This window comes from Coenobita brevimanus, chromosome 98 (genome assembly GCF_032717465.1).
Source record: "Coenobita brevimanus isolate Jiangsu-jjx chromosome 98, ASM3271746v2, whole genome shotgun sequence".
NCBI classification, from domain to species: domain Eukaryota; kingdom Metazoa; phylum Arthropoda; class Malacostraca; order Decapoda; family Coenobitidae; genus Coenobita; species Coenobita brevimanus.
In genome coordinates, this window is record NC_137051.1 from 3,984,283 (window position 1) to 4,007,637 (window position 23,355).

The 23,355-nt window shown below is 41.0% G+C and overlaps 1 protein-coding gene and 1 pseudogene across 1 annotated transcript in view; one reads left to right on the plus strand and one right to left on the minus strand.

The window, feature by feature from the left end:
- Positions 1 to 15,362, minus strand: part of LOC145414107 (heparan sulfate glucosamine 3-O-sulfotransferase 5-like) — a 39,519-nt gene extending 24,157 nt beyond the window's left edge. Inside the window, exons 1-2 of the mRNA XM_080283666.1 lie at positions 15,228 to 15,362; positions 934 to 1,160 (exon numbers count right to left, since the gene is read on the minus strand). Coding sequence (XP_080139792.1) covers positions 934 to 1,141 — 208 coding nt within the window. The 5' untranslated portion in view covers positions 1,142 to 1,160; positions 15,228 to 15,362. The remainder of the gene's footprint in view (positions 1 to 933; positions 1,161 to 15,227) is intronic.
- Positions 15,363 to 18,455: 3,093 nt separating this feature from the next.
- LOC145414342 (5S ribosomal RNA) lies at positions 18,456 to 18,574 on the plus strand (annotated as a pseudogene).
- Positions 18,575 to 23,355: the final 4,781 nt, after the last annotated feature.

A 23,355-nucleotide genomic window follows, 5' to 3' on the forward strand; every position in this document is an offset into this window, starting at 1 on the left:
GATTGAGCTGGTGCAGGTTTATATCCAAGGGATGGTTGGGGTTTACTGCTCACGTAATGCCACTCACGAATGAGTGAGGCTGGTCATTCTCATCTTAAATGTCAGGACCAACTTGCCTAGCCCTGGGCTCTTATGCTCCTCATGGGGTACCACAGAATTAGATGATGATGATGATGATGACAGAATAAACATTTGAAATGGGAGGAATTAGATACAGTATAGCAGGATAAACATTTGAAATGGGAGGAATTAGATACAGTATAGCTTTCTTTAAAAATGTCTTTACAAATGGTCCTTCCTTAGGTGATCACCATTATATAATTTGGGGATATCAGGAATACAATATTAATCCTGTGTGTGTGTGTGTGTGTGTGTGTGTGAGTGTGTGTGTGTGTGTGTGTGTGTGTGTGTGTCTATCTACTATACACACACACACATACAAAATAATATACTGTATGTTATGGAGCCTCTGTGGTACAGTGGTAGAGTGTGCATCTCACACGCTGGTGGTCGCGGGTTCACCTCCCGCCACAGTTGTAAAAACTTTGGGAAGCGTTCACCGAGTCACTTACTGCTTTGGCGGACAAGGGGTGCTGTGGTTGAACCAGTGTTGCATACTAGTATGCTTGCACCCAGTCGGATTAAGGCGGGCCGATTACACTTGGTTCACAGACTACACACACATCCAAAGCCACTTCAACATTACAATCAGACTCATAAGCACTTTTCACCCTACATAAAGTCTCTACCAGACAGCCTATGCCACTGGGCAGAGATACATTGGCTGTATCATCCCTGCTTCGGTAGGGATAGGCCAGTCCTGCAGTGGACACTCAACAGCTAATGATGATGATGTTATACTCACAAGGTTTATGAGTCATACACCTTCCCACATACCACCAACACACAAATACTAACCACCATTAAACTAACCATAGACAGCAGGAGCTCCCATGGGTGAGACATAGTAGAGGACAAGGCAGACGAAGAAGGAGGCAAGGATGACAAGGGGGGCCACCCGGCGCAGGCTGCTGACGGCAGAGGTGCCCTCACACCGACCCCCCATCAGCCGCCCCCTGGCAGGATGGGGCTCTAGGGTATCACTCCATGCAAGCGGTTGCCCCTCACTCCCCCAGGGCATGATCTGCCTCCCATGCCACCTAGAAATACAGATTGCTATACAGCTGATGTGACACAATTTTACTCTAATAAACCACAATTATATGACAGCAATAGATAAACCTAAAACTGCACATGGCAGACTCAAAATTAAATGCAAAAAAGTACAATAAATTGTGATCTGGTGTATGCAGTAGTACACTGATCCCTTGGCAACACATTTTTCAGTCTGTTTTTAATTAGAGCAGGAAGTGAAACTCATACACAAACCTATTCTCGTATCAGTCCAAGTAAAGGAAGCCACTTACTTTCCGGCAAAAAATGTATGCTTGTGAGCACCAGCTGAGAATTTCAGAGGGTTGAATGATGAGTGAACGGGTATATGGCTAATTTCACAATGCACCTGGCTGACAGTATTCTTGTGTGTTAGCATTTTCCAGCTCCCTCATAAATAGTAAAAAGAAACTGGAAGATGATGATGATGAGTGGACTACACAGTCTGGCTACTGGTAGCTAAGGCTACCACACTGGGGAAGGATAGTATCAAATATGCTACTGTATATGATACCTGGGGTACTCCACCATGTGGATATTGGAAATCCCCAATCCTTTTTCAACAGATATTACATAACTCCAAAACTTCCACACACACCTGGACAAATAATCTTATCATTCCCATTCACAGCCCTATAAAACCCAATGTATCAATCACACCCAGTTTCCTGTCACTATTTATATGTGATAACACTTGGATGGGACAAGGCCTTAACCAATTCAACCACAGACTTCTCCAGTTACATAGAATTAGGTGCAACATAATGTTCACCACTGCACTAGCAATTTCTTTGCTCTTTATACCTGGCTGTCATTTGTACAAGTCTTCTCTTTCTTGATCATAAAATAACTTTCAACTCTGCCAATAACAATGCTGTTCGTATTACATTACACATTTCGCAATTTTGGTGGTGAATGTCAACATCTACAAAACCTCAATGTATTGTATTTGGCTTAGCTTAGTAAAAGTAATCTGTCATTTTGTTCCAACATCACTCCTCTGATACTTTGTGTCGGCAGTATCCAAGTCAAGTTCCATGACATCAACAACATTTTATCTAGCATACTGTCTACTTAGAGATGACTTAGGGTTCAAGAGAATCACAGTGGAAATATGACGAACAGATATTGGAAGTCAGCCAGGCCTTCTTGTTCAATTTCCAGATAACCCCAAGGTTCTCTTTAACATACCCCACTAGAGCCCTGGGGTTCTTGGAGTGGTAGACAAGGAGTGGCAGACAAGGAGTGGCTTCAACTTGATGTCACCCTCGGCATTGCCTCCCGGCAGGAATGTCAGCTGGTCCTTCGAGGGCTTGAATCCTGGTGTAGACTTTTCCTCTGTTGCACGATATTTCTTGGAAGACACTCTCTTCCAAAAGAGTCCAGTCTCGTCAAAATTCAAGACCTGCTTTGCACTGTAGCCACCCTCCCTGACAATGCGTTTGAGTTCGTCAGGAAACGCTGCTGCCGCCACCACCACCGTATCTGCACTTGCCACCTCACAGTACATCTTCACGTAGTGGAGGTTTGCTCACTTCTTGAACCAAACTGCCGCCATCGTATCCGCACTCACCGCCTCACTGTACATCTTCATGTGGTGGAGGTTTGCTCATCTCTAGAACTGGTCAAACCACCTGTGGCTTGCCTTAAAGGTCTCGCTCTCATCAAGATCACGCCTGACCTTTATTTCAACCCATAGCGAGACAGCCTCCGTGCATATAATTGCCTGGCTCATGGGTGCCTTGCACTGGTCATGATCCTCCACCCACATAAGCAGCATCCACTCCAGCTCCTCCATCGCAGGCTCTCACTGGCGGGTGATACGGGAGGCGGATAAGGTTGCAACCTCCCCAGAAGCAGCCTTAATGGTCTCCTTCTTCTTGATGATGGTGGAGACAGTCGACTGGGCCGGGTGGAGACCCGATGCAATAACAGACACACCTTTGCCTTTGTCGTGGCACCTAAGAATTTCCAACTTCACTTCCAGTGACACATGCTTATGCACATGTTTCGCAGGAACATCACCAGCACCACCACTACCAGGCCACTTACCACCACGACTAGGGCCTCCACTAGCACCACCACTAGCCCTAGCACGTGCAGCACCCTTACCAGACATTATGACACTCATATGGGTAAAAAATAACACAATATTGCACTCCACACTCGATTAGTATCACCAACCTACTCACGGCACTCCTCAAACACAGTTACGATGCACTACAATAGCACCTTGCATAACGTTGGTGGTGCAACACGATGCGTGGTGGGCAAGCGTAAGGTACCGGAGCCAACCCACCCATGAATCACATCATCTTTACGTTTCTGCCTGGAATAGTGCTAAGTCTGTTCTTCGCTCTGCTAAAAATAATTTCATCCGTACTAAATGCTCTCAACTCTCCAACCAGAATTCTTCCCGCTCCTTCTGGCACCTTGCCAAAAACCTTTCTAACAACTTTACCTCATCATCCTTCCCTCCTTTTTTCTACTCTGATGGTTCTGTAGCTATTTCTTCAACTGATAAAGCAGATCTCTTCGCACAGACTTTCTCCTCCAATTCCACCTTAGACGATTCCGGTGCTGTTCCTCCATCACTTCCCGCCTCTGACTTCCTCATGGCTGACATTAAAATTTCTTCAGCTGATGTATTTTCTGCCATCACTGGCCTCAATACTAACAAGGCATATGGGCCTGATGGAGTCCCTCCTGTTATTCTCAAGAACTGTGCTTCTGTGCTTACACCCTGCCTAGGCAAACTCTTTCACCTTTGTCTGTCAACTTGTACATTTCCTTCTTGCTGGAAGTTTGCTCTCATTCAGCCAGTCCCAAAGAAGGGTGACCACTCCCAACTCTCCAACTATCGTCCAACTGCTTTAATGTCCTGTATTTCAAAAGTTTTCAAATCAATTCTCAATAGAAAAATTTTAAGGCATCTTTCCTATCACAACCTTCATTCTGATCGTCAGTACGGGTTCCGTCAGGGACCCTCCACTGGCGATCTTCTCACCTACCTTTCAGACTCCTGGTCATCCTCCTTTCGGGACTTTGGCGAAAGCTTTGCCATTGCACTGGACATCTCAAAGGCTTTCAATCGAGTCTGGCATAAATCTTTAATTTCCAAACTGCTCTCATAAGGTTTCTATCCTTCTATCTGTGCCTTCATTGCTAGCTTTCTTTCTGGTCGTTCTATAGCAGCTGTTGTAGACGGCCATCGTTCTTCTCCTAGATCTATCAACAGTGGTGATCCTCAGGGCTCTGTCCTATCACCAACTCTCTTCCTTTTATTCATCAATGACCTAAGCTGTACATCTAACCCTATCCACTCATACGCTGATGACTCCACCCTTCACCTTTCCACACTGCCCATCTCAGCAGTTACTTCAACAAACAAGGGATGAGGCTATGGCACACCTAATGTCTGACTTGGCTCGTATCTCTGACTGGGGTAAAAATAATAAGGTTGTTTTTAATGCATCTAAGACTCAGTTCTTACACCTATCAACCCGTCAAAATCTTCCACAGGTATACCCACTAATGTTTAATAATCCATCCATCCATCCATCATCCAATCCTACATTGCCCCATGAGGAGCATATGAGCCTGGGGCTAGACAGCTGGTCCCGACATTTAAGATGAAAGTGAATGTTTAATAATATTCAGCTTAATCCTGCATCATCCTTGAACATGCTTGGGGTTTCATTTACTCAGCACTTATCTTGGAAAGATCATATTACATCTCTTGTAAAATCTGCTTCCAAGAGATTGAGTGTGCTAAGCCGACTCCGTTCTTTCTTTACCCCTGCACAACTGTTGACTCTATACAGGGGTTTTATCCGCTCCTGTGTGGAGTACAACTCTCATGTGTGGGGAGGCTCCCCACATACAGCTCTTCTCAATAGGGTGGAGTCAAAGGCTTTTCATCTCATTAACTCTCCTCCTCTTACTGACTCCCTTCAACCTCTGTCTCTTCGCCGCACTGTTGCATCTTTATCTCTTTTTTATCACTAATGGTCACTGCTCCTCTGAACTGTCTGCATGCATTCCTCCACCTCTACGACGGGCAAGTAGCACCCGTCTAGCAGCAAACTCTCATCTCTTTTCTGTCCAACTCTCCAATGCAAGAGTTAACCGTTACTCCCAGTCCTTCATTTATGCAACAGGTCAACTCTGGAACTGTCTCCCTCTGTCTGTATTTCCTGCTGCCTATGATCTCCAGTCTTTCAAACGCAGTGTGTCCAGGCATCTCAAAATGAATGGATCTTGAATTTGGCTCTCTCTTGTATTTTGTTTTTCTCTTGGAGGGAACTCTTACTGCGGGCTCATTGCCTTCGGTTCCTTCTTCTTCACATTAAAAAAAAAAAAAAAAAAAAAAGTGAGTTCCTCATTCTGAGATGGCAGGTGTGAGAGTAACGATATGAGTGAGCACGGGGTGATGGATGGCTGTGGGGACTGCACAAGCATTTCCGTGCATCCTGGGGGGCGGGTGGCTCAGCTGGCTGCAGGAACACGCATGATTTTAAATTTCGGCCTGTCGTCTGTGGACACGACATAGGAGGGTCCATTTTAAAATCGGGGCTCTGCCATCAGGTTTCGGGGTGCGGTGGTATTTGTACCCCCATCGCTCTGCCGGGGTATTGCATCCAGGGGTATTACCATATATATATATACACACTCAACCCTCGGCTATCACTCCCAATTGGTCCCGTTATGGCTGCACTATAGCCGAAACCGTGATAGCCGAATTGAAGAATTTATGGTAATAATTCTAATTGGTGCCACGACCTCAATATTTACTCCTAAGATACCTTTTTTGTACCACATATTAATGTATAATAGTATAATAGTCTAAAAATGAGCATGTTTTACGATGTGATCACGATTCTTATAAATACCCCTCACAGTTGATTCATTGATGTTTTTGTTTCTTCCCCACACTTCGCTTGGTCTCACCATTCTCTATAAGTTTCACATTTCCAGTTTATCTGCATAACTTAGGTTCTTCCTCTTCTTTATTTCCCTGCCAGGTGCTGCAACATTATGTTAGGTGATGGTAGGGGGACGGGGAGGGGGTACGTTGGCCATGGTCATATAATAAAAAAGGTTATTGTTCTTGCTATCACTGTTCACGGTCTGAGGGCGCGCACTTGAATGGTTTGGCAGGCAAGAGACTCGGTCGGGCGGCCAATCAGCACTCGGCAGGCGCTGACGTCACACGACCAATCACGGAGTGAAGCTTTTGTTGGCTGGGCGAAGCACTGGAACCTTGTCTTTTTGAAATTTTCGAACATTTGTGGTGCGCGATAGCAGGCATTTCGTGCATGATAAAGGTACTTGGGTAGTTTTTTATATAGGCATGATAGCGAGATACGCCATAGCGGAACCCGTGATAGCCATACAGTATACGGTATTTATTAAACAATACAATACAATGTAGCAAGGCTGGGTTATATATATACAGTATATATATATATATATATATATATATATATATATATATATATATATATATACAGTATATATATATATATATATATATATATATATATATATATATATATATATATATATATATACAGTATATATATATATATATATATAAAGATAGACATACAGTATACAGTACTTATTATACAATACAATGTAGCAGGGCTGGGAGCTTCCCTAGATTTTCACGATTTTGTACTGTGTTTTAAAACTCTAATATTACCTTATCATGCACCACATGGGTTATATGATGCAAATGAATATGATAGTCATCTGCTTCAAGTTAATCAACAGCAGTCTTAAAAAAAAAAAGTCTGGTGCTAAATGCATATACGTACTGTACATCCTAACCATGCCAACCCTTCCCTTCTCTTATAATTGGAACCTACCCTCAAACTGGTCAAACTATGCTTTAGTTTAAGTAACAGACATACCAATTCATTTGTTTGTTGTTTTCCATGTTTCTTTCCATTTAACTGGTGATAAATTATTGCTTCCTGTCAAATTTTCTTTCCTACTGTATTAATCTATATTGTTTCCAGAAACATGTTTCCTCAAGAGTAATAGCAAAGACTTAATAAAACCTACTCAGACCTACTGACCTGTACTGTTACTAAGTTAGCCTTACATTACTATAACCTAACCTACCCCAATATATGATACCCTCAGATATGATACCCCGGCTTGGTGACTGGGATAGAAATACCACCATACCCCACCTGATAATGGCCAAACCTTGGTGTAATGATGAATTTATATATTTTTTTTTTTTACTGATTTTTATCATATTTTAGACTTCAATTTTGTTTAAGTTATAACTGTTTTTAGACTTAAATTAATGTGTTTTAGTCACACATGGGGTGACCATAGTCATTTTGGGGTATAGTTCACTAAATTTTATATTTTTCAGACACATTTGACGATTTTCAGATTTTATTTTGGGGTTTAGGTGAGTTATAAACTGCTTTTAGACTTAGTTTAGCGTGTTTTAAAGCTATTTGGGGGTTTATGTGAGCTAGAAGGTTGTTTGGGGACTTATTTGAGTGGGTTTAGGACTTGGTTGGGAGAGAAACTTAAGGCTCAAAAATGCATCCTCATACTTTACATGTTAAATCTACCTCGATATACAATACTCTGCCTAGCGCTTGGTTTTTACTTAACCAACTGCATCATTAAACCAGGGTATACCTGTATTTGCAGGCCACCATTAACCATCAAACAGCAAAGAGGAGTTTTCACGCGAAACCTGGTGTCTGGGAATAGCAGGCCACCGCTAACCATCAAATCGTGAACAATGATGTCACTAAACCTGACGTTCCACTCTCCTGTAATTCTAAAATTTTATCCTTACTGCTTACAATAAACTATATATATATATATATATATATATATATATATATATATATATACCCCAAAATTTTACACTACCACTATCATTGGTGGTAACATATACAGGTGGTGGCAACAATCATCCACTCACTTGATGTAGTTGTCTAGTTCTTCCTTCACCTTTATCATTCTTTGGTAAATTTTTAGTTTCAGACATCTCTGGATTTCAACATGCAAACAACATTTTTCCAGTTTGTTACTATATGGTTTGAATGATTTTGACCTTAATTTCTATCATTTCTATCACAAATCACTAGTTTTTGTGATTTTTTCCCATCCCCACCTAGGGGTATTGCTAGGGGAAAATCACAAAAACTAGCAATTACTGATAAAAATGATGGTCAAAACTGTTCAAAACACATAAAAAAACAGAGAAAATATGGCTTGCATGTCTACCCTAAATCTCTTACCAAACCTGACCCAACTGAACCTAACCTAATGAAACCTAACCTCCACCTGTCAAGGAATGTAGTGTACCCTCAAAATCAGACACTTGGCAACTGCACTTTTTTTCTCTTTTTCATATTCTGAATGGGAATGCTATGGCCACAAAACCATATGGTATGTTCATCATCTCTGAAGCAACACAGATTTTTACAATTTGTATAGATCACCTAAGCAGCCAGAACACCATGATGTCTTAAAAACTTAATACTGTCACTTTAAATCTGTCTGCATAATCCCCTTGAAATTTTGCAGTTACTTTGAAATAATCATTGTCACAACCAGAACGCAGAGATGTCATCCTGATACTGAAATTCAAAATCAAGCATGAAGAGATTGCCCATTATGCCGACCTATGATTGGTGGAGATGAAAACAAAAGCACTAATCAACTGGGGGAAAAAAAAAAAAAAAAAAAAAATTGCGATCAGGCATCGTGCATGTCATGCACTAGTGCATGCCTACTGGCGACTAGTAACAAACATACGAATGAACAGGAGCTCTCTCATGGCAACTGAAAAACCTCCAACACAGACTAAATTCTGATGCGTGGAAATAATTTGCATATTCATTAATGATGCTATTATTCATTTGTGATTGTGTTCTGGGGTTCAAAATTCTCCAGATAAGATCTAAAGACTGGGAAGGGTTAAAATCTGAAATTCCCCACATGTCCAAAACTAAAAAATAAAACCCAAACTTTTTCTATGTCTGCCCTCTCTTCCTATTTCTCCCATCTTTCCTGTTACTTTTAATCACTCATCTTTCCTTTTCAAAAGGCTTTACCTGATTGACAAGCCCAATGGCTGTAAGCCAAGAAACCACTTAGGCCTACAACGTGATTGGGTGGTAACTACTGTACAGTATATAACCAATCCATGCGAGACCCGGAGGGGTGGCATCTTCATCGTGGGTCCATCCCCCAGAGGCTGTTGAGGCAGAGGAGGAGGAGGACAGCATAGGGCCAAACCATCGCAACCCCACACCGACCCCTCACGGGGCCCAAGAACCTGGGAGTGGCTTTGGTCGTGTGGGCAAGTACCACATCTCTCAACACAATACACACAACAACGCTGTTTTTTCTACACTAAGAAATGACTCTCCGGCTGTCACTTCTCGAAGACTTCTTCTAACCAATGACATTGAGAGTAATCCAAGACCCACCAACAAATATATAGGTCCAACATGCTCAAAACCCATCACTTCGTGTCAACAGACAAAGAGTTCAGTTCAGGGCAATTTTTGCAATAACTGGACTCATTTCACCTGCACATCACTTGCATTCAGAGAACATTATACAAACACCTGGACCTTCTCCTTATGCTCCTTCCCCCCCACCCTCAAACTCCACCACCACCCTCTCTCCCATTTCCTCCACACCTCCTCAACCTAACCCACTAATCCTTCCCACACCATCCAATCCCCCAAACCCTCCCATTCCACCCCAATCTAATCCACCCCAACCCTTATCTCTATCATAACCTTCTCCTACCCCTTCTCCTCCACCTACACCCCCACGTACCCCCCATGGTGCAGCACCCAACACACATTGTACACGTTAACATTCTTCAAATAAACATAGATGGCACAAACACCAAGAAACATAAACTCACACAACTCATCAAACACAAAACATACACAGTGCCAGCTTACAAGAAACAAAACTATGCAGAACACAAAAAACACCTGCATTTCGTAATTTCACCACCATCAGACAAGACCGGGCTGATGGCGGTGGTGGTGGACTCATCACCCTGGTACACCAATCCATCAACTTTTCAGATACTAGTGCACACACAAAATCACTTCTCCTCCAACATGACACCACTACAGAAATATAGTCAATTAAAATATGCACTGGCAACAAATCACACATAACAATTGCCAATTCATACATTCCCCTCCAGTCATCCCCCACAGTACCACACAATTACTCTCCTCAAATACACCACATCACTAACATACCCAACATCATCAAGGGTGGTGATTTCAATGTCATGGCGTTGGCCTGGCATGTCAACTACCCTGACACAGACAGATGGCTGGTACTACAATCCCAAACAGATAATCTTTTCATCCTCAACAATCTCCATCAACATAGCCACATCCCACATGAAGCCCTCTTCCTCCCATCATCCCCAGACATCACCTTTTGCTCCCCAAACCTCACCCTCACAACATCCTGGAGAGTGGTCAAAACCCTTGACTCTGACCAACTCCCAATCATCATTACTACCCAAACCAGAATCATACCAGCTGACTACAGACACACACACTAATTATATGACAGCCAAATGGGAGGCCTTCACAACTGAAACAGAACAACACTTTGAAACACTAAACAGTACACCCACCACAAACATCAAAACCACTGTGCACACTTTCAATACAAAAATTCAAAATGCTGACAAAAGACACACCCCTAGATACAACAGAAAGAGACACAACCCCAACTTCACATCACAAATTCAAAGCCACATCACTGCAACACAGCACAACACTCCCCAGCACCCCATACACAAGACACTGTAAAATGAATACAAGAACTCAACACTCAATGAAACAATATCAAAGAAACAAACACTACATTAGAATAATTATCTCCAAACACCTGATCACAAAACAAACACCAGTAAACTTTACAAAACATTAAATTGCATCACACTCTCCAAGAGCAACACTACACAATCACATACTGTCATCACAACAGACACCATACCCTAAAACAAACAACAAGCAAACACTCTCATCAATCACTTTTCACACATTAGCCATTTAAACCCCCACTGCAATGACCGAAGTGTCGTCTGACGCAAGAGAGAGTTTTCCACAGACTTTGCAAACAATCACTTATAACCAGAAGAAGCATATCATTAGCAACCTTAAGCACTCATCTGTCTGTGGCCCGGACAACATAAGCAACATACACCTTCAACACCTTGGACCACAAGGCATAAAAGCACACACCAACATACTGTATCAAACTACAGCTACTCTATCTATCTATTGCCAGATGCCACAATCCCGTATGGGGTGGCCATTTGACTCTGAGTTATTTGTTTTACAGGGAAGGGCACTAACCCTCCACCAACCCACTTGACACGTAGGGAGCACGTATGGTTTGGTTATATGGTTACCACCCAGCATTGTAAATGGTTTCTTGGCTTACAGGAAACCATTTGGCTTGTCACTCAATGTAAAGCCACCTGTAAAGGAAAGAAAAGCATTAAGTAGTGACAGGAAAGATGGGAGAAATAGGAAGAGAGGAGGGCAGGCACAGAAAAAGAATGATAAAGGCTAAGGAAGAAGTAGGCAGCACTACATCAAGTGAGTGGATGATGGTCGCCACCAACTACCACTAACATAATATCCAACATCTGGAAGCATGGTATCGTCATCACTAACCCTGATCCCAACAAAGACCTCACATTACCTTCACACCGTCCTATCACAGTCCTCTGCACCCCCTCCAACGTCACTGAATGACTGGTATTACAGTTAGTTACACCTCACATACCCCTGGCCCCATCACAACATGGTTTTATGCTGCTACACTCCACAAACATTCTTCTTACGGACCTTACACAAAGAGTTTTTGATGGCATCAATTCTGTTAGTTCACCACACAGAACACTCCTAGTCACACTAGACATTAGCAAAGCCTTTGATGCCATCCCCCACCACAATCTCACAAACAAAATATTCAACACAAACATGCACAATAACACAAAAAGATGGCTGGCAAACTATTTAGCAGACAGGTGTACACATGTAACATTTGCCGGTCAGTCATCAAACATCAGAAACTTCACAAACAGCGTCCCCCATGGATCTGTTTTGTTGTCCCCGACTCTCTTTAACCTATACATGCATGACAAACCCACACCTCACACCACAAATATACTTAGCTTCCTATGCGGATGACATAACACACATACACACCAGAACGCAAACACAGCTGTACACATCCTCCAACCTTACCTCAACACACTGCACGAATGGTTCACCACAAACAGACTCACAACTTCCCCAGCCAAATCTACAGTGACCCTTCTCACAAGGTGGACAGTAGAACATACAGTAGTCATATTTCACACCTCACCAAAAACAACATCCCCCTACCACACACATACACACCCAAAATCCATAGTGTAACATACAATACATAAGTGTCATTTAAGCAACACAACACAAACATTAAAAACAAATTAACACCAAGTCTCAATGCCCAACAGTCTCTTGCCCATACAACATTTGGACACAACAAAGAAACCACCATCACAGTATACAAACAAAATATACATTCAGTGATGATTTATGCAAGCCCTGCCTGGGCTTCTAAACTCACTAAAACACACTACAACACTCTACAGACCATACAGAACAAGGCCCTAAAAAAAATCACAGGCTGCACAGCTACTACACCCACAGACCACCTACATCAAGAAACCAAAGTCCTCAAAGACAAGGATTATCTAGACATGAGAGGCACACAAATTCTTGCTGCAGCCTCCACAAACCCACACCAAAGAATATTGGAAAAACACTCAGCACACAATATCATACACAAATACAGTACTGTCATCCCTCCCCCCCACGCCTGCCTCAAACCCGCATCCAGAAGCATATCCACCCTCAAATCACTCACTGCTCCATTAAGTCACTCAAAGACAACACACAGCTGCATGCATAGCCTCCTGATATCCACCCTTCTGAATCCTACCTCCCTCGTGAGGACACGGACCACCTGGCCAGGCTGAAATGTGGGCATCATCCAGCCCTCTCAAGTTATCAGAAGAGGCTGGATGACTCTGCGTCTGATGCCTGTCCAGGATGCAACACAGCACCCCATTCTATTAAGCACATTATGGAAGACTGCACTGCACACAATCACCTACACCAACAACACAACATACACTCCTTGACAGCTCTGTGGGAAAGCCCAGTCTCGGCCGTGGCCTTCCTTTGGGACTCGGGGCTGTTCAGCCGACTGCCTAGGGAACAACTACTACTGCTACTACTACCAACCCATACATGTTCCCAAAGTGTCAACAAGTGGGTTGGCAGAGGGTTAGTGCCCCCCTTCATAAAACAACTACTGGTAACTCAATGACAAACGGCCACCCTTTATGGGACTGCTACAGACAGTATAACCTGACAGACTATCATTCATCACAGAGGAGTTGTACGGCAGAAGCCTTTAACCCTCTGGATGTGACCTATCATTTCTGGGACATTCCCATGGACACAGCCTAAGTCCAGAAAAAATGAAAGTGCTAGGTATAACTTTGTTGCTACTTTCCTAATAGGAAATGGCCATGAAGTTTCCATTTTTTACTGTGATAATGGTAAAAAATGCACCTCTCAATGAGAACATTGTTATTTTCTGAGAAAAAATTCAAAAATAATTAACTTTTGCTATTGTCCAATTTTTTTAACGATGATGAGATCATTTACTTCGAGCAAAGTATTTTACTTGTACTGTATACAGTAGAAGTCCGATTTTTCGGCATCTATGGGACCAGGCAAGTGCCGAAAAATCAAAATTGCCGAATTATCAAAAACCCTACCCACTCAGTACCTTATATGTTTCGGAGAACACTATAATCACTACTCATATCATTACAAATGTGTATGGAGAGAGTACTGTATACTGTTTGATATTGTACAATACTGTAATGAATACAGTACTATACATGAATATGAAAAATAAATAAATTAGTGAACATACTGTATATAAATTAATGGTACAGTAGCCCTACAAGTTCACATGCACTTACCTAAACTTATAGTAGGTTCCTTATTTACAAATGTACAATAGAAGGGGTTGATTGGAGTCTGCTACTGCTGGAAGAAGTCCCCAGCAGTAGAGGGGACGAAAAAAATCGGAAAATCTGCCGAACGATCAGAGATTTTCGTAAATGGGACTATTTCTCAAAACTGCCAAAATGTCAGATTTGCCGGGGAATTGGACTTTTACTGTATATACCGGTACACTAGACACATGTACACTGCTGTCACATAAATGAAATCAAAACTTACCATACTGTAATTTTGCAGTGTTGAGATTATTTACTTCAAGCATGGTTTTTCACTTGTATATATACACTAGACACATGTACGCTGATTGGTGTCACATAAAAGATATCAATACTTACAGTGTTTGTACAAAAACAACAGATGCAAGGTCAGAAATTTTTTGGGGGGCTGTGGATTGAAGTCACCTGACAAGTCATAATAATTAATAGGGCGACCACAGTCGCCTTACACGGCCAAAGAGTGAAATTATTATATCAATCAATTAGAGATACTAAACTGCTAGTACAAACTGGGTGGCTACCAATGTATTAATACCATGCACAGTTAAAATTAGGTTACTAGACATAAATTTAAGCATAGACATGTAAACATTGAGAACAAGAATTACTAATGTACCACTACAGACGGAAAAACAATAGATCCATCAACTACGTAAGGTGCTCAAAGCGTTACCTCACCTTAAAATGCTAATGATCACTGCCTGAGCGACTGATCTCTAACCTTAGCCACACCCTGAACTATAAATGGCCCAGCTCTCTCCCCCACAGTTATTGCTACACCAGAACCCAACACTCATACTCACCTCACCAATACATCTCACATGTTCATTTGACATTTCCAAGAACGTTTTGGTTTCCCAACACCCATTCAGCCATGGTCGAGTGCGACTGAATTTCTGGTGAATAATCCCTGGCTCACCTTGCTCCAAAGACTTCCAACAGATAGAAATGATGAATCCAGGATGGCGTAGTCTACAAGCACACGTGGAGAGGCAAAGGCCGTTATCTGCACTCATTTGCCCTCATCACCAGCCTCTCTTTAACTCCATTCCCTCCCAAGCACAAACAACATCTACGACTCTACGTGCTTAGTGTTCGGCCGCAGAGACGAGCATCTCCCACTCCTCGAGGTGCCACAGGCTGCCACTCACACCTTTAAGAACTTCAGTGGGCGGACTCCATTGCGGTCTAGTTAAGTTTCCATACATCCCATTTGTCAGAATAAGTGAACTCGTGCTACCTCTGATTTAGGAGAATAAGCCAAATATTCTAAACAATAAAATAATTCATAAACCTTGCATTGTTTTCATATATATTACAGAAAACGCTTCACTGAGCGATAATAGAAAATGGATATTTCTTAGGATTTACTAATACAATTAAGGATGCAAAAAATGACTTGATAGCCACCAATGGCATCGTTACAAGAACGGGTTAATTATCTCCGACCTGGGATAAGACGGATATTCATTATAATAATGTAACTAATAACTCGAAGTCGCTAAAAGGGTCGGGAAAGATGCAGTTCAGCTCAAAGTCACTACTGCCATCTATCGTTCCATTGATCAACTTTATGATGCTCTATACACCACTAGAATGTCATTTTCATGCTTTCCTGTCTCTCCTCAATAAAGTCTGTACTCGCTCGAGTAAGGGAAAACTATCTCAACTCTAAAATTACAAAAATTCAATCAGGCCGAAATAGGATAAACAGATACGACCACTGACATCTTCGATCAGTTCCACGACAAGCTCAACCCAATGTATTAATCTCTTTTCAAAGGAAGTGTAGAATACAGAGAATAGTCATATGGCTGGCAGCGGAGTGCGGGTCGATCACCATCTAGTGGTACATGAATGGACGTTTGTGTGTACTACTAACGCAGTTGCCGCCATCTCACCTGACCTACATTGTGCAACTATTCATTAATGATCCTGCATAATTACATTGGCTTATTGTTGTTGTTGGAAGACTTGTTTGGTAGACTTACAGAATAAACTAATACAGTATGTCTATTAAACATTTTGAGAACTTGTAAATACTCGTAGAGGTACAGTAATGCGTGGTCATAATTTGATGTGCATGGCATCGGTTGCAGGCGCGGTACTTATAAGATTATGGGCTATCATAAACTAATGTGTCAAGCATGACTTTGGTAGCACTTCGGGCTCTTGACACGGTAGGTTTCCTGTATTTCCAAACAGACTGCCAATGAGCAAAAAAGTAACTGAAGAGACAAGCCAAACGGGAATAGAGAAGTGAAAAATAAAATTACATGATCAAAGCTAAGCTCAGTGGGATCTGACCACTGGGAATTAATGTTGTGCAGCTATCTGGAAGGTTGTGCGTGTGTATCAATATTAATTTACAATCACAAGCCACATAATCGCTACATCTCTCGCCGGTGTTGGGGGGATATTCTCTAGCTAGTCATGGGATGTATGATTAAACTCAGGATAATGAGGTTTATGGATAACTAGATTGGAGTGGACCTCAGGGATAAGGGAACTGAATAGGGATTCTGCCGGTGATCGAGAAGCATAGCCTACAGTAGAGAGCCGCCATTAGGTGACCAAGGCCGACGCTAGCAGGCATGTTACAGCCTTTATAAATGAAACGAAAGAAATGATAACTGCATTGGACAGCCATAAGTCAGTTGATATAACCAGGTATATGTAGAATCAAACTAGAAAACTATGATTATTGGGTTCCCAGTCTAGTAAACATCGTATCGTATATAGCCTACATAACACATCCAAAATACTTCCCTGTCCATCGATATATATATATATATATATATATATATATATATATATATATATATATATATATATATATATATATTACGTATTCCGGTCGGCTTTCCCCACGGTTTTTTACTCCAAGTTATCTGATCCACAGATCACGACACTCCTAAAACCATACTTTTCATCATGCACCTGCCAGATTTATATATTAATTGTCATTATTAACAGATGGGTATGAGACTATGGTGGGGCATGAAAATGAAAAGCCAAGACTGAGAGCAATGGAGGTGGGACTGCTGAGGAATGTATGTGGAGTACAGAGAGTGGATAGGATACGAAATAATGTGATTCGTGAAAGATGTGGAGTAAGGAAGTGTGTGGGAATCAGAACCGAGGAGAGTGTACTGAGATGGTATGGTCATGTGGAGAGAATGGATACCAACAGAGTGGTGAAAAAGAAATATCTGACCGAATTTGAACGAGGGAGAGGTGAGGTAGGACAAGGAGAAGGTGGAGGGATGTGGTGGTTGAGTGTGTGCGGAAGAAAGGTTTGGAAGTTGGTGAGGCTAGGGGCTGACAAGAGATCGAGCTGGCTGGATGAATATTGTGAGAAGAAACGCATGATCAGGGATTTGGCACCCCATTTTTAACGTGACATCGTCCAGACTAACTCTATTGGATATGTTTATGTGAAGCTACAGTACATGGTGAATGTTTTTGGCATATCAGATAGAGCCAGAATTCCAGGGGCTTGAATGGTGAGTGAATGGAAGTGTGGCCCATAGGATTGGGCAAATTTGGGCTGTCTGGACACTGCTACTCCTCGCCCTGCCCTACGGTGGGAAAGGGGGTCCTGATGCTGATGATTTTATTCTATACAACTTCAATATAAGACCCAGCAGACATTCAACAATCATTTTTAATATTATTCAGTTGCCACCTTTACTTTTGTACAAATGCCACAGTCACAGTCTTCTTCCATTCCTGTCACTCAGGTCTCCTGGCCCATATTTCACAAATATTCATCCTATTCCTTTCATGGCTTTGTCATTTCTGTATGTATTATGTACAGACTTCAATCTCTTCACTTCTGTCCCTGTCATATTCACATGGATTAGCCTACTTTCCACTCCACAACACAAATCCAATTTACCACAATTCTGCTGTCATTTTTTTTTTTTTTTTTCCCCATCTGCTTGACCAAATACAGTGCTCCTACTGCCATCTCATACATTGTTACACCTTTTCCCACTTACACCTAGATTTTCACACCTCTTACCCATTTGCGGCCACCCTTTGCGGGATTAGGGCATCGGGCTATAGATAGATAGCTATAGAACGTGGTGAATGTTTTTGGTGTATCCAATAGAGCCAGCATTCCGGGGGCTTTAATGATGAGTGAAACGGCCATACCACGTTGAGTACACCGCTTCCCGTCCAATCAGCGAAGTTAAGCAACGTTGGGTCTGGTTAGTACTTGGATGGGTGACCGCCTGGGAACACCAGATTCTGTTGGCATTCCTCCGTGTCAAGTGGGGTTGGTGGAGGATTAGTGTCCCTCCCTGTAAAACAATTAACTCTAAGACCTTGGCCACCCCATTTGGGATACATGGCGTCTGGCAATGAATGAATGAATGAATGATTACCCATTTAAAGTTTCCTGCACAGTACATACAGTATTTCTCTCTGATATGAGCCGGGCCTTGAATTATGAGTGCTACTAAGTTACTGGAAGTCAAACTGACTGAACAAGAAAGAAAAACCTCATTAACACAAACAAAATGCATTCATGCAGAATATTTACCCAGCAAAAATTAAAGAATACTTTTAGTCGATGCTTTTATTTGGTACCATTAACTGTACGGTTTATGTCACAATAACAACTGGATGACAGGATACCATGACAGGACAACAGAAGGAGCTAAAGTACAATTGTGCCAGACTTGAGTAACACTGAAGATACTTCTTCATAATTGTACATTACCAGTATAATATTGTACTGAGGAATGTGCTCAGTATCTGAATACAGTATATCATTTGCTGAAATTCCACACTTGCAACAAAAGGTTATCAGTTCTTTGAAAATGTAAAACATAATAAAAGCCAAAAGATAATGAAATTACTAAAAATAATACAGAATTAAGGTGACAGCATTAGACATGCTAGGTCAATAAGCACTACAGACCATATTAAAAAAACTTTATAACAGGGATTAGCTCAGTCATATGACCATAAAGGAAAAAGCTGCTGTCTTCAGCCCCAACCACTGCCAACCAGCAATAAACCTCCTCATTATAATGGCTTATTTTGTCGAAGATGCTGCCAAATAATTATATGCAGCCTGGGAGAGATCCCTATTAAAAAAAAAAAAAAAAAAAAAAAAAAAAAAAAAAAAAAAACTTCCTTAACACTTTCAGTACAATGACTATGTTGTCCCAGCTACTGCCAAATAAGTTTAAGTTTAGGTGGACTGCTTGGACTGGAGGGGTTCAAGAAGGAAGCACAAATATCATGGGAAATACAGAAATTAGAAGTGAGGCTGGACTGAACTGGACAATAAACTCCTAGCACCAGGCAACACAGGCCATATGGCACTACATCATATACATATATATATATATATATATATATATATATACATATTATATATATATACAGTACCCTCGCATCCAACACGGTAATATTGTCATGCATGGGTCCCGTGTTGGACCAAAAACATGTTGGACAAACAACAGAGCTTATGGGGAAAAATGAATTATGTTGGTAACCCTAGGAAAAGTCACCCTAAATACCTACTATATACCTATACATATATTGGTACTACTGTAATTATAATAAATGATACTGTACTATGAATGATAACTAACCTTTTAGGATAATGTTGGTGGGCTTGCTGGGAATGGAAGGTGATATCCAAGACTGTAGGTAGTCCTACTGGGTCCATGGAGAATGGCTGCTGGCGTCACTAGTGGGTAATGGCTGCTGCTCTTCCTCAACCTCCCTCATAAATCCTTTGAAATTCCTCTCCCCTTTCTTCTGCCTCTCGATGAATTCTAGCTTGGTGGCCTGAGGGAGGTGCCGCTGCTTCTTGGGGTTCTCAGAAGGCTTCCTAGGCATCGTGAGCAGGGTAAAATGCAGTAGCAAGGGCAGAAAATGCAGCGAGAAAAAAGCACCGTCCAGTGCGAATTATGCAACTGAGTGGCGCTGTGGCGGAAGAAATTAAAAAAAAACATCACGTGAGAGCAGAAGCGTTTTTCATTGGGCGAAATCACGATCTCGCCACGATAGCGGGCGGGGGAGGCTACTTGATCGGAAGTTTTGACTGGCTGTCAGAGTCACGAGAAAGTCCAGTATGACCGTGTTGGACCAGGGGTGATCGTGCTAGAGGCGAACTCTGCGGATTTCGCCCACTTCTTGGAGCTCAGTCAGTGTTATGCTTACGCACCCGTTTTACAGTACTTAAATCATATTAAACCGTACTAATTTTTTGCTCTCCGTGCTGGACAAACGCGTGTTGGACGCGAGGGTACTGTATGTATATATATATATATAAATGAAGAAGAGAAGCAAAAAGTACTTTCTAAAATTAATAAAAACTTCAATATCTTATACACATTATCACTTGCTAATCACTACCTATGCTGAGCCAACATCTGGTATAAAGGTTTCACAATATGGAGCACCATATAACAGATGCATTACTTGTATTACACTTTTCAGAGATCGGTAATGAAAAGCACAATAACCTGGAATTCAAAGGCACCCACTACTCCTATGCACCAAGTATGGAGATATCAAATATAAGAAAAGCCTGTATAGTTATAAAAAAGGATATTTACAAATATAAAACTCTATGGACAAAATTACACACATAAAAAAAAAATTAAATCATATAATGAAATTTACACTAACAGTAACTGATCAGATCTTCAACGATTTATCAAAAAAATTTGTATTTACCTTGGTTTTTAGGTCTCATACAACCAACAACCATTAAGCACATCAATAACATTAACATACTGTATAGCACATGAATGCTAAATATAATTTTCCTTATTACATCAATCTTTGAAAACTAGATGATCAGTATCTGCTTTAAGTAAGTCATTACCAGTAGTGGCATTAAATTTTATCAAATAATCTCATTTCTACTAACTCCACTACCGAATTTTATAAACTTTATACACTTTGTATTTCTAAATGCAAGCAAGAGCCTTTATCCAAGTTGATACAATGAACCAGTATATCATTACTGCAAGACCTTAGTATTAAAGCACTAATGATATAACTGATCAACATTTTTTCAAAATAAAATACCTGCATTTACTAATACAATAATTATTAGTACTGTACTGTATTATAACTTCATAATACATCCATTACCTAGCATTATCATCAAAAAATTGGCCCATGAAAAATAGACTCTTGTGCACAGAGGCAGGTTAGAAAGAAGACTGTACATAAACTTGACGAGGATACTTGGTCCCTCACAAGGTGGGGTTGTCGGGAGCTAAGGACCTTGGGTAGCAGTCACACTATGGATTACATGTAACCTACACTTAACAATTAACACAAGGTACTTGCAAGTGCTGCAAAGCAAGCAAGATAAAAATATTACTTTACCAGCAGATCTATGAGTATTTAGCACATTAGCTAGAACCTAACCAACACTGAGGTCACAGTCCAAGCAATGAAGTGGGCTAAATTCTTAAAATTCTTTTTAACATATCAGACCCCTGCTCTTTTCCTTTTCGATATCCTGATATACTTTTAAAGTCAAACATCAACTCCTTCAGCCCAATGACATTTATTATAATTTCTGAACTGGAAGGGGTTTGATAGAGCACTGAATCACTCTTTCACTACCAGAGACCCATCATACGGTGTACTAAAACAGTCTGGTGGCAAGAGGACTTAAAGATGTTGTACTTGGGCTAAAGGGTTAAACAGCAATTCATGATATGCTATTGAGCAGAAACAGGAGAGGCATTGGATTACATGGGAAGAGGTAAGGACTCATATTCTCGCTGGTTAAGATGGCTCCCTAGCACCACCACCTTACCACTTTCTTTTTCCTGATTAGTATTACCTTATGCTGTACATTATTTATGGAAACTAAACTGATATTAATATGTAATTTATGGAAACTATGTTGATATTACTATACAAATAACATACAAGAGAACACTAAATTATAATAGGCAAAATAAATCACTCATGTGGTGGTGCTGGAGAGTGTACTGAGCCTACAAGAACACTAACCAAGGTATGAGAGTGATTTTCTGCTCCCTCGGTAAAGCACAAACCGACGTGTGTTTGGATAGGTCACACAAGGCACAAGGGTAAGGCTGACAGAATCTCCCAGCTAATTCCAACATGAGACTATGGAACAAACTTTGACTGATGCTCTCAAGACAAAGATTATGAAGCAAATCTTACTACTTACTCTTTTTGAAGCAGATTCTATTAATTAATCTTTATCATATAACTGTTAGAGAAGCCTTCATTAAATTCTTCCATCAACAATATATTAAAAGAATAATCTCACCAATATTAGTTCTTCAAGTGGTAAAAATACTATCAATTCATATTTTCTGATATTCATATTTCACAGAGCTAAAAAGTTCATTCTATAATCTCTGACTCCAAAATGAAATGAGCCTGACCTTACAAAACTTCTATAATCTTATTTTACTGGGACTAATAAATAAATGGGGGATGTTTACAAATCTTTCTTCACCAATATATTCTAACCACTGAACTTTACTTATAATTTAACCATACAAGAAATATATTTACAAGTGAAAATAGTGTTACATACATAATCTCACATTAACTGCACATTTCCTAAATGACTTAAAAGACATGGCAAGGAAGAGCGGGCTTATTGGCTGGGAAGCTCTTAAAAAGTGAGGTTATGTTAGGCAAGGCGGGTTAGGCAGTCAACAATAATTACTCATACAGTACAGCCAAAAGAGCTAAAAGTACTGGGTTTCAGCAATGGCTATAATATGAAGCTCTGCTTAACAAGTAATGAAACAAATTTTCATCGCACTGTGAGCCACTGCTTCTCTGTCACTCTCTAAATGTGACAGTTTCAATACTTTTATCTTTTTCAGTTGTACAGTATTTCATCATATAACATGATGAAAGGAACTGTGTGCTACTGAACATTGTTATCAACAAAAAACAAATCACTTGGGAGTATAATCTTCCTTTGCCACAGAAAATTTGGAATGCATAACTAGTGAACACTCTTTCACATGATGTATGTTAGCACAGTGTTATTTCTGAGTGGA